General features: G+C 53.0%; 1 protein-coding gene across 1 annotated transcript in view; it reads right to left on the bottom strand.

Moving 5' to 3' along the window:
- Positions 1–5,713: 5,713 nt before the first annotated feature.
- LOC146809006 (uncharacterized) overlaps positions 5,714–15,610 on the bottom strand; it is a 91,377-nt gene continuing 81,480 nt past the window's right edge. The window contains exon 2 of the mRNA XM_085614815.1: positions 5,714–5,829. Coding sequence (XP_085470941.1) covers positions 5,714–5,829 — 116 coding nt within the window. The remainder of the gene's footprint in view (positions 5,830–15,610) is intronic.

The following is a 15,610-nucleotide window of genomic DNA, read 5'->3' as shown; positions in this document are numbered from 1 at the left end:
AAGAAGTGCTGCTGCCGTGAAGATGCGAAGTGTCCGAAGAGATCCAAGCCTTGGTCGAAGATGAGAAGAACCTGAAATCAGAGGGGACAGAGTCTGGGTCACTAGCCAGTGACCAGGAAGGGGATGGACAGATGCCCACCGATGTCGGGTGATTTCAGGTGAAAGAGGTGAAGCTTGACTCTTCAGCCACGAGGACCAGGAGGCGTCAAGGATGACCAGGAGTTGGATTTGAGCTGTCCCACAAAGGATGTCGAGTATTGCAGTGTCGGTGCCCAGATTGGACACAACAAGCCTTGGCAACAGCAACCCATGCAGAAACGAGAAAGATGCTTCGGTGCAGACCAGCAAGGTCTGAGGGACTCACCACTTGGTAGGGAGTCGGGCACGTCTGCAGCAACCAGGGAAGCCCAAGGAAATTCAAAGTTACCCCCTCAGGGACCCACCAGCCAACGGACCAGGGATCGCAAAGGGACCTCAAGACGAAACACAAAATGGTGGCCCACGGTTCACTCGGAATGACCAGGCCGACAATCTTCGGTGGATTCAGTGCTCGAGGTGGGGGCCACAAGTCAGGCCAAGCACGACATCAAGAGATGTCGAGAAGTCAACGCACTCGCAGAAATGCACGGTGACCAGGAGTTCTGGTTCCACACTACTCACGAGGGCTGCGGGTCTCAGATTTGCCGGGGACTCGGGTCGGCCTCTGAGATGTCTGGAAATCCTCGTCCTGGGCTGCAAATACTTCAGAGTCCGGCAGGAGCTTTGGAAATGCAGACTGGCAAATTACTTCGTTGGTGCCTGCCAAGCAGAGGGGTCACTCCTTGACCCCATGGGAGATTTCTTCAGTCCTCTGGTCTTGAGCAGAGCGTCGAAGGTCCAGGATTTGGCTTCAGAGTTTCATCCAGGGTAATCTAAAGTTCTGGTTACAGAGGTTCCTTACTTATACCTAATGAAGGGGTTGGACTAGCTCTGGGGACCCACCTATGGGAGGGTTTGGGAAGAGGGGTGGCTACACCCATTTCCTTTGTCCAGTTTCATGCCAGACCAGGGGCTAGAAGCCATGGAACCGGTCTGAGCTGGACTATGTTATGTTATGTTATGGTTATTTCTATAGCGCACGACTCACCCTGGGGCACCTCGCCGCTGCCTAGAAATTGTACCTGAGAACTGGAAGTCGGATCAGCAGCAGCTTTAAAACAAAAAGGCTTTAAGTTGTTTCCTAAAGGTGCTGTATATCGGGATTTCACGAAGGGCTTTGGGCAATTTATTCCAGTAACTTGGAGCAAGATACGAAAAAGCTTTACCCCCTGTGAGGCTCAAGCGTATACGTGACACCTGTTGAAGGCCTGATATAGTAGATCTCAGATTTCTACATGATACATGTTTTACAAGTTTCTTTTGTAGATAGTAAGGGCCTCTACCTTTTAGGGCATTATAGGTAAGGCAGCAGATTTTGAAGAAAGATCTCTTCCTTACTGGCAGCCAAAGTAATTCTTTCAGCAAGGGGTCTGAGGGGGAACCACGTGGCCGATTTAAAATCATTCTGGCCGCTGTGTTCTGAATCACCTGCAGTTTATTTAGCAGGGTCCCTCCCACTTCAGCTAACAAGGCATTACCATAGTCTAAGCGACTAATGACTATAGCTTGAAGTGAGGTTCTATGGTGATTAGTAGGCATGTAGGAGAGAATTTTACGGAGTAGTCGTAGACTATAATAGCAAGAGCTAGCCGTCGCTGCTATATGATCTTTCATTGTTAGTGACTGTTCCAGTTTTAGGCCTAGATTTTTTACACATTGTTTAGGAACAGGGGCTGCATCCAATTGTGAGGGTCACCATTCATCTGTCCAAATAGCCGAGGCTTTCCCCATTAGCATGACCTCGGTTTTTCCTGGATTCAACTGAAGACAGTTGTCCGTCATCCAGTTGGAGATTGCCTGTATACCCATGGAGAATCACATTTTCTCAGCTTCTGGATTAGGGCCGATGGTAAACATAAGCTGAGTATCATCAGCATAATAAATTATTTCAAAACCCAGCTGTTCTACTACTTTTGCCAGGGGGCCATATATATGTTGAAAAGGTTCGGGCTCAAGCAGGAGCCCTGGGGAACACCCTTATCCAGACGCATTTTTCCTGACTGGTATGGACCTAACATGACGGTGTGGGTTCTGTCTGACATGAAATGCTGCAGCCATTTCAGGGCTGATCATTGTATGCCACAGGAGGATAGCCTCTCCGCGAGCTTTGCATGTGAGATGGTATCAAACGCCACGGAGAGGTCTAAGAGGATCAGTACAACCAATTCTCCCGCATCTGTTGTCAGCCTGAGGGAATAAGTCACAGCCAGTATGGCAGTCTCCATACTGAAACCCGGGCGAAAGCCCGATTGCGAGGGGTCCAAGATTTTATTGGATTCCAGATATAGGCTAAGCTGCTTATTTATTATGCTTTCCAACAGCTTGGCCGTTAGGGGTAACAGGGAAATAGGGCGATAATTGCCTAGTTCTTGAGGATCCGCCGTGGGTTTTTTCAATATTGGGCGTACGAACACTGCCTTCCATAGTGTTGGTATGATACCTGATTGTATTGACTGAGTATACATTTTTTGAATGGCTGGGGCACATCTAGTGGCTAGAAGAGCCATGGTTTTAGGAGGACAGAGGTCTTGAGGTGAGCCAGATTTAGCGGTGGACAGTGCATTAAGTAGTTAATTCGAAGCAATTAAGAGTGCAATCTACCAGCTTTTCTAAGCCCTCAGAACTAACCGGAGATTCAGAGTTCTGCACGGCAGTGAATGAGAAGTTAGTGTAAATGTTGGATATTTTTTCCTGAAAGTAGATTACTAAGGAGTTGCAGAATTCTTGTGTTTCCGTGGGGGATTGTCTGCACACTTGAGGAGATACAAAATCCCTTACTATATCAAATAGGGCTTTTGGAGAGTTACTAGCATGCTCAATTTGGTTCATAATGAACATATGTCTGGCTGACTTTAAATTGAGATGGTAGCTGGACAATGCTTGTTTGTATTTTAGTCTGTTATGGTAGTCCTTACTCGCTCGCCAGATGTGCCCCCAGTGCAGGACTTCAAAGCACTCGGAGAGTGCTCCCACCCAGCCCCAATACACATAATCCTATCTGGGAGGTGGTTACACCTCCCTGTGACAGGAAACCTATTGTCCAGGCCTCCCCTGCCAGAGTTTCGTCAGCAGTAGGAGGCCAGACTTGTGTCTGTGGCTGCAGCATCCATTTTGTGATGCCAGGGCTCTATTAAGTTTCTACTGGGTATACCAGTGCTGCCATGTCTCTCCCTCTAGAAGGGTGGGATCATACTCCCACACCAGTTACTGGTGTGGGGGTATGATTCCAAGATGTTTGACAAAAAACACGATATGTTTCCGTGCAGTCAGTCCAAAGTTAGCATTTACTGTTTGATTATAATGCACGTAAGAGTATATGTTCAGGCTGCACTACAAACAGCATCAGAGAAGGGTCTCTGAACATTGCAGAGGGGCTTTGCTCATGCAGGGGTACCCTCTCACATAAGAACCAAGCACTCTGCCTTCAGGATTGATAAGGCCTGCCATAGGAGTGACTTATAGGTTTATATGTGTGTATATATATATGTAGTGATATAGGTAACCTATATCACAGTAAGTGGTGCATGCACCACCTTACCCCGGCTGCAGTAGCAGACCTGTGGTGTCATTTTGGGTGGCTTTCCAGGGGTGGCATAACACATGCTTCAGCCCCTGGTAGGCCTCTGTGGTACCTATGCCCTGGGTACATAGTATACCATATACTAGGGACTTGTAAGGGCACCTACTTGTAAGGGCACCTCAGTTCCAATCTGTGATGTACCTAAAGTACATGGAATCATTTTAGAGAGGAAGCAGCTAGGATGGGGCCCTGAATAGCAGGGTCCCAGCCAGACTCAAGTTGAAAAACAGTGAAACACCAGCAAAAAGAGGGAGTAAACATGTGAAGCAGATCCTACTCTCCTACAGTATTTACTGAGTATGTTTCAATTTGCCTCTGCCAATGCTTGACAACACATTGAAGTTTGTAGGTGTTTTCCTCTAGTCCTGGAGATTTGGAAGGTTTCCTGCATGTTCCTGAAGTCAGGAACTTTCCAGCAAGGGGTTTTCCCATGGATCTATAAGTCTGAAGATTTCCAGCATGTTCCGGCGGCTGTCGTCAAGGCGCTCCTTAAAAAACCTTCTCTGGACCCTTCGGATATGACCAATTACAGGCCAATCTCTCTCCTCCCCAGAACCAGTAAAATCGCTGAAAAACTAGTTAACAAAAAGCTCTCGCAGTATCTGGAGACCAACAATCTGCTCAGAAGCTCGCAAACTGGATTCCGCCCAGGGCAGGGCACCGACATCGCCCTACTTGCAGCAGTGGAGGAGGCCAGAGCCCTTTTGGATGCAGGAGGATCAGTGGCAGTGATCCTCCTGGACCTCAGTGCGGCCTTCGACACCGTCAACCATCGGGTCTTAATCCAGCGACTCAAGAACATCGGTGTCGAGGGCACTGCTCTGACTTGGTTCAAATCTTTCCTTGGCCACCGCTCCTTTCAGGTCTGGGAGAATGACACCCGCTCTCCCGAAACCCCCCTCCAATGTGGTGTGCCCCAGGGTTCATCTTTAAGCCCGACATTATTCAATGTCTACATGTCCCCATTGGAGGAGGTTGTCACACCGTTCGGAGTGAAAATCATCAGCTATGCTGATGACACTCAATTAGTGGTGTCTCTATCTCACCCAAACCAAGAACCATCGGACCTCTACAACTGTCTTGCAGAAATTCAAGGATGGATGAATACTTCGTCACTGAAACTTAACGGTTCAAAGACAGATATTCTCCTCCTTGGCCAGAAGGGGTTTTCCCTCTCTCAGACCATCTGGCCCCCCTGCTTAGGTGAACCCCCAGCCCCCAAGTCTGAGATCAAGAGCCTGGGAATTTGGCTTGAAAAAGACTTGTCTTTTAAGACTCAAGCCAAAAAAATCGCTGGGACATGCTTCGGGCTTCTTAAATCTATCAGGAAGATTTTGCCCTTACTTCCTCCTGTCTCCCAGAAACTGCTAATCCAAGGCCTTATTCTATCAAGGCTGGATTACAGCAATACCATCTATCTGGGCGCTCCTGAGGCAACCCTTAATAAACTGCAAATGATCCAGAACGCCGCGGCCTGGATTCTCACCAATACCCCGGCTAGATCCTCGGCCACGCCAGCCCTGAAACATCTCCACTGGCTCCCAGTGAGAGAGCGAGTTAAGTTTAAAGCTCTCTGCCTGTCACACAAACTCCTACAGGACAAAGGCCCCCCATCCTAAAAAAATTCATCAGGCCCTACAAAGCTTCAAGATCCCTCCGGTCTGACCATGAATACCTCATCACTATCCCTAGAGTGAAGAGGGTACGCACTGGCGGACAGCACTTCTCTGTCAACACAGCCCGTCTCTGGAACTCCCTCCCCCGTGACCTTAGGACAGAACCAGAATATCTCCGATTCAGGAAGCGGCTAAAAACTCACCTGTTTCCCTGATTTCCTTTTCCTCTTCTCTCCCCCCTGTTTTCCTCTGGCTTGTCCGGATCTTAGCGCTGGGATACTTACGGGTGACTACGCGCTTTACAAAAACCTACTAATAATAATAAGTTCCAGATGTTAGGGGTGGGGTGTGGCTGAAAGCGGTGGCTATAAAAGAAATGTCATCCCCGGCACTCATGCTTGCTGAACAATGAAGACTTCCTCATGGTAGCAGCCCAGACAAGGACCACAAATAGTTTGAAGATGTTGGCCGCATTTTCAGACTTCTCCAAAGAATCTTCAATACACGAGAAAAAGAGAACAGCTTGGTGGTAAAGAATGTGCAGCGCTGCACTATGAAACCCACTCTAAATCAGGCACCAGCAGCTATGGTTTTTGAGACATATTTGAGAGGAGCATATCTATCCCAAATACTGCAGACTGTGTGAGGTAACAGAATCTACACTCTGCTGATAACAGTGTCCATAACTTGTTCCTGACACGCATATGGAGTAGCACTAATTTTCATGTATTGACCTTAATATGAAAACTCCTGCTTCATACAATATTACTTGTAATGTACTCATTCTTAGTGTTATTGTTAGACTTGGCATCTTTTGGCGTGTTTCCTCTGACTTTTTGCTTTCGGGACCTCCTAGTTTTGACTCAGTTTTTGCTAGCTTAGTGTCTCTGAGCACTTTCTCACTGCTGATCAGTGTTAAAGTGCAAGTGCTCCTGTTGTAAATTGTGTTATGGATTGGTGTTTCCATGATTGGCATATTTGATTTACTTGTCAGTCCCTAGTAAAGTGCACTGAGTGTGCCAGGGCCTGTAAATCAAACGCTGTTAGTAGGCTGCAGCACTGGATTGTGCCACCCAACACACACAGCCTGTAAATGTAACTTTGGCCTGCCATTGCAGAGCCTGTGTTCAGTCTGGGACCACCATATCGACTTGGCAAGTGTACCCACTTATCAGGCCCTACCATTCCCTTTTCTTACATGTCAGTCACCCCTAAGGTAGGCCCAAGGTACCCCTGTGTGCTGGGTGCAGTGTGCGTGAACGATAGGACATGCCCTAGTGTGTGTGGCATGTCCTGATAGTGAATTAATGCCAATTTCGTTTTTCACTATTGCAAGTCTACCTGTTCCCGTAGGACAGAATGGGGAGTTTGTTTATAACATCTTATAAACCTAACTACCCCTGGGAACAAGGTCGAAAAATACAGTTTAGTATGCCTGAACTCAGAATCTAAAGAGGCATATTTTAGTGAAGGTGATTTTTACATTCTGGTGCCGATCACAATCCGGTAAAAAATTCCCCCGTGCGACTCGTATCGGGTCTTTTTACCGTACGAATCGTACAAGTGCCGTACGAACTGGCAATCACGATTCGCATGGTAAAAAGTCCATACGAACCGCACTGGGAATCATTCCCCACACGTCCTCGGGTCGGAAAATGTGTCCGACACGTCCTCGGACGATTTACCTTACAAACGTGAAAAGCCAAGTCCGACCGAGGAATCACGATCCATCCCGTGCGTCCGAGCGTACAACCGTATGGAAAAAACACCGTCCGCACCGAACACCCATAGCAACCATGGAGACATGTGCCCGCATACGCGCCCAACACTCCCCCCAGCCCCCGTACGTCCGACACGTACCCCCCGTGTATGTATACCCCCACCCGTCTAGGTACACCCCAGTACGTTCCAGTCGAACCCCCACCCCAGTACGTGTCATACCCCCGTCAATGTACACCCCCCCACCCCTGTACGTGTCATACCCCCGTGTACCCCCACCCCAGTACGTTCCAGTCGTACCCCCACCCCTGGACGTGTCGTACCCCCCGTGTACCTACACCCAAGTACGTTCCAGTCGTACCCCCACCCCAGGACGTGTCGTACCACCGTCAATGTACACCCCCCCACCCCTGTACGTGTCGTACCACCGTCTATGTACACCCCAGTACATTCCAGTCGTACCCCCACCCCAGTACGTGTCATACCCCCCGTGTACCTACACCCCAGTACGTTCCAGTCGTACCCCCACCCCAGTACGTGTCGTACCACCGTCAATGTACACCCCCCACCCCTGTACGTGTCGTACCCCCCGTGTACCTACACCCCAGTACGTTCCAGTCGTACCCCCACCCCAGTACGTGTCGTACCACCGTCAATGTACACCCCCCCACCCCTGTACGTGTCGTACCCCCGTGTACCCCCACCCCAGTACGTTCCAGTCGTACCCCCACCCCTGGACGTGTCGTACCCCCCGTGTACCTACACCCAAGTACGTTCCAGTCGTACCCCCACCCCAGGACGTGTCGTACCACCATCAATGTACACCCCCCCACCCCTGTACGTGTCGTACCACCGTCTATGTACACCCCAGTACATTCCAGTCGTACCCCCACCCCAGTACGTGTCATACCCCCCGTGTACCTACACCCCAGTACGTTCCAGTCGTACCCCCACCCCAGTACGTGTCGTACCCCCCGTGTACCTACACCCCAGTACGTTCCAGTCGTACCCCCACCCCAGTACGTGTCGTACCACCGTCAATGTACACCCCCCCACCCCAGTACGTGTCGTACCCCCCGTGTACCTACACCCAAGTACGTTCGAGTCGTACCCCCACCCCAGGACGTGTCGTACCCCCCCGTGTACCTACACCCAAGTACGTTCCAGTCGTATCCCCACCCCTGGACGTGTCGTACCCCCCATGTACCTACACCCAAGTACGTTCGAGTCGTACCCCCACCCCAGGACGTGTCGTACCCCCCGTGTACCTACACCCCAGTACGTTCCAGTCGTACCCCCACCCCAGTACGTGTCGTACCCCCCGTGTACCTACACCCCAGTACGTTCCAGTCGTACCCCCACCCCAGTACGTGTCATACCCCCCGTGTACCTACACCCCAGTACGTTCCAGTCGTACCCCCACCCCAGTACGTGTCGTACCACCGTCAATGTACACCCCCCACCCCTGTACGTGTCGTACCCCCCGTGTACCTACACCCCAGTACGTTCCAGTCGTACCCCCACCCCTGGACGTGTCGTACCCCCCGTGTACCGACACCCCAGTACGTTCCAGTCGTACCCCCACCCCAGTACGTGTCGTACCACCGTCAATGTACACCCCCCACCCCTGTACGTGTCGTACCCCCCGTGTACCTACACCCCAGTACGTTCCAGTCGTACCCCCACCCCAGTACGTGTCGTACCACCGTCAATGTACACCCCCCACCCCTGCACGTGTCGTACCCCCCGTGTACCTACACCCCAGTACGTTCCAGTCGTACCCCCACCCCAGTACGTGTCGTACCACCGTCAATGTACACCCCCCACCCCTGTACGTGTCGTACCCCCCGTGTACCTACACCCAAGTACGTTCCAGTCGTACCCCCACCCCAGTACGTTCCTGGCGCACCCCCAACACAACCTCCTAAGTACGGAGCGCACCCCATGCCCCAACATCACAACCGCATGTACGAGTCTTACAAAGCCACACACAAGGACAAAATCGTACAACCAAATGGCCCATGTACACACCGTACACACGCTCAAAACGCACGTACACAACCAGGACAAAATAAAACAACACAAGAATACACCAGTCGAAAGGCACACAGCCACTAAACATGGCCAACAACCACTTAAATAACACAATCACTGACCTGCAACTGCCAAAAACAAACAGAGGCCCAATACACCACCACTCCTTATAACACACCCACCCAAAATTCAAAAACTGCCACACCCACCCATGGACCAATAAAAAGGGCCCACACACACAAACCATGAGCCTTTCCAACAGACTCACTGCTGCCAGACACCACAGAACCAGACTACAAGCTACACCACACCTTACACTTGCACACCTTCAAACGACCACCCTCACAAACACCCTCTCATCACATTCACACACACACACAACCATCCACACCCCCCCCCCAACATCCACACCCCCCCCCACACCCACACCATCCCCACCCACACCCCTCACCATGCCCACTACCAAGAATCCAAAGTTCAGTCACCGAGAGTTGGAGGTCCTTGTTGATCAAATCCTCAGAGTCGAGCCACAGATCTTTGGAACATTGGTCAGAAGCACCAGCCAGGCAGCCAAAACAGCCATGTGGCAGACCATCGTCGATGCTGTGAATGCTGTTGCGGACACCAGGAGGACCAAGCAGGATTGCCAGAACAGGTGGTACGATCTGCGGAGGAGGGTCAGAGCCAAGAGGCAGGAGGAACACGACCAGGCCAACGCCACCGGAGGAGGGCCCTCCCGCAGAGCCGTACAGTACCATCCCTGGGAGGAGAGGGTGATGGCCATACTGCCGGTGGAGGCAGTTGAAGGAGTAGAAGGACTCCGAGACCCGGGTGAGTACACAAACAACGCACCTCACATGGGGGGAACTGCAACCACAACCAAAATCAATAACAGGCACGCAACCACCACAAGCCATCGCATTACTCAACCACACTCCATGAGCAGGCACATGCCACTGCTGCCACCATGCCCCATGCACCCAGCTGGACAATGTCAAGTCACAGGCCACAGAAGACAACAACACATGACACGGTAACCCGGATGGCGGGAGGCTGGGCACCAAGAATCACATAGTGCGACTCCAAAGCAGACAACAATGCCCTCTGCCCATATGGCCTAGGTCACAGCCAGACAAACACTGTGTCCCAACACAGGAATGACTTGCCAGCAAATGGCGGACGCCTTGCATCAACACATGGGGGTGAAGGCACTGTTTTGCACATGCCAGCAGCTAATGAACAGCCAACAGTGTGAAAGAGTGGCAGCACACACCACCACAGCAGCAGCGCACAGACACACAGCAGACAAAATGGGTGCCTGGAGATCAGAAACAAACTCACATCAACAGGCCAAGGGCCACTCAAAGATCTGCTAACAGTGTGTGCCCAGGAAGCTGGGCCAAGGTGACAGAGGGTGACACACGGAGGGAGGGAGAGGGGGACACAGAGGGAGGGAGAGGGGGACAGAGAGGGAGGGAGAGGGGGACTGAGAGGGAGGGAGACGGACAGAGGGAGGAGGCTGACACACGGAGGGAGGGAGAGGGGGACACAGAGGGTGGGAGAGGGGGACAGGGAGGAAGGGAGAGGGGGACTGAGAGGGAGGGAGACGGACAGAGGGAGGAGGCTGACACACGGAGGGAGGGAGAGGGGGACACAGAGGGAGGGAGAGGGGGACAGAGAGGGAGGGAGAGGGGGACTGAGAGGGAGGGAGACGGACAGAGGGAGGAGGCTGACACACGGAGGGAGGGAGAGGGGGACACAGAGGGTGGGAGAGGGGGACAGGGAGGGAGGGAGAGGGGGACTGAGAGGGAGGGAGACGGACAGAGGGAGGAGGCTGACACACGGAGGGAGGGAGAGGGGGACACAGAGGGTGGGAGAGGGGGACAGAGAGGGAGGGAGAGGGGGACTGAGAGGGAGGGAGACGGACAGAGGGAGGAGGCTGACACACGGAGGGAGGGAGAGGGGGACACAGAGGGAGGGAGAGGGGGACAGAGAGGGAGGGAGAGGGGGACAGAGAGGGAGGGAGAGGGGGACAGAGAGGGAGGGAGACGGACAGAGGGAGGAGGCTGACACACGGAGGGAGGGAGAGGGGGACAGAGAGGGAGGGAGAGGGGGACAGAGAAGGAGGGAGACACAGGGAGAGCAAATCAGTCCTTTGGTGTGTGGGAATGTCTGCTCGTCAGCAGGTGGACTGCGTGCATGTAGACAAGGGTGCCCAGTGCCAGAACCCCCCCTCTTCATCATGGCAAAACGCAGGGCCATGTTACAACCTGTACACGAGCACAAGGACAGCCACCTGCATCATATGAGTGTGTGGATCCACTCCATGTGCACATGTACAGTGCTACAAGGAAGGCGCAAACGCATAGCTCGGCACACATGCACACTCCACTGCTGACTGCAGTCACACTTGACGCAGCAAGTAAGACTGTGCCACACATAGTTAAAGGGGCCAAATTGGTGCCCAAGGGACACACACATGCACAAGTGCACTGTGAGTTGAATGCAAGACAGATCCTAATTCCAAGAGGAAATGTGCCAACTTTGTAACGGATGAAACATGGATGTTGCATGGATCAAAATTAACATTGTCTCTCTCACACACAGGTCAACGTCGTGCTGCACCCCCCAACACTGGGGGGGAACACTCACAGGACCCGGATCTGCAGGAGACCGATCCCACCGGCAGCGACCACTCTCACCACTCTGCGGACGACCCCGACCGACCTGGCCCCTCTGGTGTCCAACCACCTGCAGCACCTGCGTCAGGTACAACCGTGCCAACCACCACCCCCACTCCTGCCACATCCCAGGAGACACCCAGGATCCCTGCCCCAACACCACAATGCAGCCAGGCTCGCCAGGAGGGACACGGTGTCCCGGGCACCCAGGAGGAGGCAGGCGACAACGCCAATGCCACCCCTCAGGGGTCCCGGAGACCCCATGTGCCCACAAGTGCAGGCCAGACGCAAGTGGGCAGGGGTGGTGGGAGTGGAGAGCGGCGGAGGCGCGAGCCTGACCAGTTGGCTGGGGATCCGGTATTTTCCCATGTCCGTAACATCCTGGACTCATACCGGCAGGACACCACGGGCATGGCCCAGGTTGTGTCCGTCCTCGAGGGGATCAAGGTCCAGCAGGCCCAGCAACATGCGGAGCTAATAGCCTGTCTACAGCTACACCAACGGAGGATGGAGGACAGACAGGCTCAGCAAGTGACGGCGTCCCAGGGGATTCACGCTGAACTCCGTCGGATGGCCGACACCATGGCCGACCCTCCCTGTGCCAGAAGGCGGAGAACATCACCACCCACAGGGAGGGATCATGAGGAGGAGGAGGAAACATCCGACGGAGCATCCCAGACGTCGTCACGGCCTGCTGCTGAGGTTCCCCGCAGGAAGCCGGGTCGTCCACGGAAAGGACCGTGAGGGTGGCTGCTACATCACCATCTCCCAGGACACCTGGCCTGGCACCTGGCCCACTGGAGCAACAGCATCACAGCATCAAGAGACATTCTCTGCCACATGGCCCTGCTGGTCACTGGCTGACCAATGTTGACAAAGACTGTGGCATGGACTCTGAGGATTTCCAATGGCAAGGACACCAACTCCCCTACTGAACTTTGGATTCCCTAATCCCGGAAAGGCCCTCACTTGGCCCCCCCCCCAATAATAAATCACACTATTAAGAGTAGATGCCTGCTGGTAGCATTATTACCTAACATGTGTCTTGTACAGTCTAAACATGCCTGAGTCATCTGTTCACTTCAACCATCCACACCCTGGGGCCTGAGTCTGGCACAGGACACATGGGTCACAGTTTTCTAGGCAAGACAGACATGGAGCACCATACACACCCGTGATGGTCAGAACCAGCTGAGGGGGTGGCCGAACAACCGTGCTGACAGACACATTGAGTACAGCAACAGTCATGCGCAGAGGTCAGGGATCCTGGCCCGTGTCCTGGGGGGCACCCAGGTACGTGTAGACAGGTGGCAGAACCATGTCCTGCAAGCTTGAGTCCGGTGGATGCAGAGAATGGGGTCATGGACAACGTTGGATGCATGGGGATGGCACATGTCACAATACCCACACAGTCATGGACATCATGCCCATTACACAGTCTCAGCACACACACACAGCTTGCATCTTGCCACTCGACACATTGACACATAGCCACAATCAGGGAATACCATGCCAGACATGCAGGATGCACCGTGCCAACACACCAGCATTGACTGAGAAGAGGCACCTTGGAGGCATAGGGACACCTTTAATAGTCATGTGTTTGGGATTGCAGAGGCAACTTGAAGTACACATGAACACATCATGTGGAGTAACATGTGGCTCCAACACTGGCACCCCCCTTTTGCAGCACAAATGCGTGATAGCCATGGAACTGGCACACAAGTGTCGGATAATAGCTAAATACCCACAGCTGCTCACGGAGAGCCTGCCATACACCATACATCCGCTGATGTAGAAGTCCCACGCCATGTCAAGACAATGTTAACCGTATGTGTCCGAGGGCAGTGTCACACACATTGATGCCTTCATCACAATCCACCATCCCATCACTGATGACTGACAACCAGGCAGCCCATCTATTCAGGTGTACCCAGCTGCATGTCGTGTCCCATGGGGATGCCACATGTCTGCAGAGGACCCAAACCCCGACCGGGGCAGTGTGCACACATCGTGAACAACTGCCACACCCAATACACCCCAGATGCATCCCTTACCCCATGGAGACTTCCAAACGTGTCCGTGCCTGTAACGCTGAGTCAGCCCACGATGCCATGTCCATGAGGAATAGCAGTGCCACAACAATGCAACCAGCAAACGGCATGCGCAGGTACCTGGGGAAGAGAGACACACAAGAAGTCAGCCACAAGAAGCACAGCCACTTGCATGTGCATTTACTCGACACATGTATGTATGACAACATGCTAGGTCACAATTATGCCTGGGGAAATACTACCATCACTGCCACCATCACTCCAGTGACACACCCACACACACCTCTGACCCACGTGCCATACATGCAGGTGGAGACACACATCACAACGCATGCCACACGGGGACCAATGCGTGCACACTCAGACCCTGGTACTCACCACTAAGCAAAGAAGTCGCGTATGAGCCGAGTCCGGATGTCCTCTTGCGGCTCCACATCCTCCACATCACTAGCCCCATTGCCAAGCCCTTCGTCCTCCACGGGTGGATGGTCCTCGTCATCTTGATCCAGGATGAGGGGCACAGCTCTTTCAACTGCCATGTTGTGCAGCATGCAGCAGACCATGAAGATCTTGCAGACCTTCGCCGGGGCATATGGGAGTGCGCCGCCGGTCTTGTGGAGGCACCGGAATCGGCTCTTCAGCATGCCAAACGTCCTCTCTGTCACTCGCCTTGTCCGGCCATGGGCGGTGTTGTAGCGGAGCTGGGCCGGCGTGATGGGGTTGCGGAGAGGTGTCAGCAGCCAAGGCATGTTGGGATAGCCAGCGTCCCCTAAATGGAAAGCACATGGATATCGTTAGAACTGGCGAAGCGGTAGTGCTGCTCGGCCAAACAGAATACAGGACAGACAGACTGTACCCACCAACAACACATGCACGTTCGTTGCGCAGCTGCATCATCATATCAGGCATCCCGCTACGCCTCATGATGTAGGCATCGTGTGCTGATCCTGGAAAACGAGCACAGACATGTGAAATCACCATGTTGGACAGACACACCACAAGGGCATTGATGGAGTGGTAGTGCTTCCGATTGCGGTACGCCACCTCCCGTGCGTGTGGTGGTACCAAACCTACATGTGTCCCATCTATGGACCCAATGACATGGGGCATCCCTCCCAGGGCATAGAAACCACGCTTGACCTCAGTCATCTGTTCAGGGGTTGGGAACTTGATGAAGTCATCCAGGTGAATCAACATGGCCTCCAAGAAATCATGCAGCACACCGCTGAACATGCTCTGGGACATGCCACCAACATGAGCTATGGTATATTGGAAGGTACCCGTGGCAAGGAAATGTAGGGCAGCCATTACCTTCAGCTGGGGTGTCAGTGCCGTAGGATACCTGTGCTGCGGTTGCAGGTGTGGTGCCAGTCTCGCCGTCAGCTCCAGAATCAACGGTTGGGTGAAGCGGTAGAGCCGGATCCTGTCATTCTCCTGCATGGTGGCCAAGTCTGGAATTCTTCGGGCAACAGGAGGCGCTCTGCAGTAATTTGGAAGTGACAAGGAAGAGTGAGTGCACTACGAGAACAACTCATGTCTACTGAGCACATGTAAATCTGCCAATACACACATGCCACATAGGGAGTCAGGCATGTGCTACATGCCCAGGACACGTATGGATGCAAGGTGACACTCCTTCCAAGACCCAGCTACACACGGTGATTGAGAACCTCCCCATGCCACGCCATGGGAATAGCTGTGTCCCAGTGCAAGTGCACTGCCCGACGCAAGACAGGAGTGACATACACCCAAACATCAGCAGAAGTGTGATGCTGATTGCAGAGACTG

Source organism: Triturus cristatus, chromosome 7, assembly GCF_964204655.1.
Source record: "Triturus cristatus chromosome 7, aTriCri1.1, whole genome shotgun sequence".
In the NCBI taxonomy this organism is placed as follows: domain Eukaryota; kingdom Metazoa; phylum Chordata; class Amphibia; order Caudata; family Salamandridae; genus Triturus; species Triturus cristatus.
Note: the sequence above shows the minus strand (reverse complement) of the source record. Positions and strands in the feature narration are given on the sequence as shown.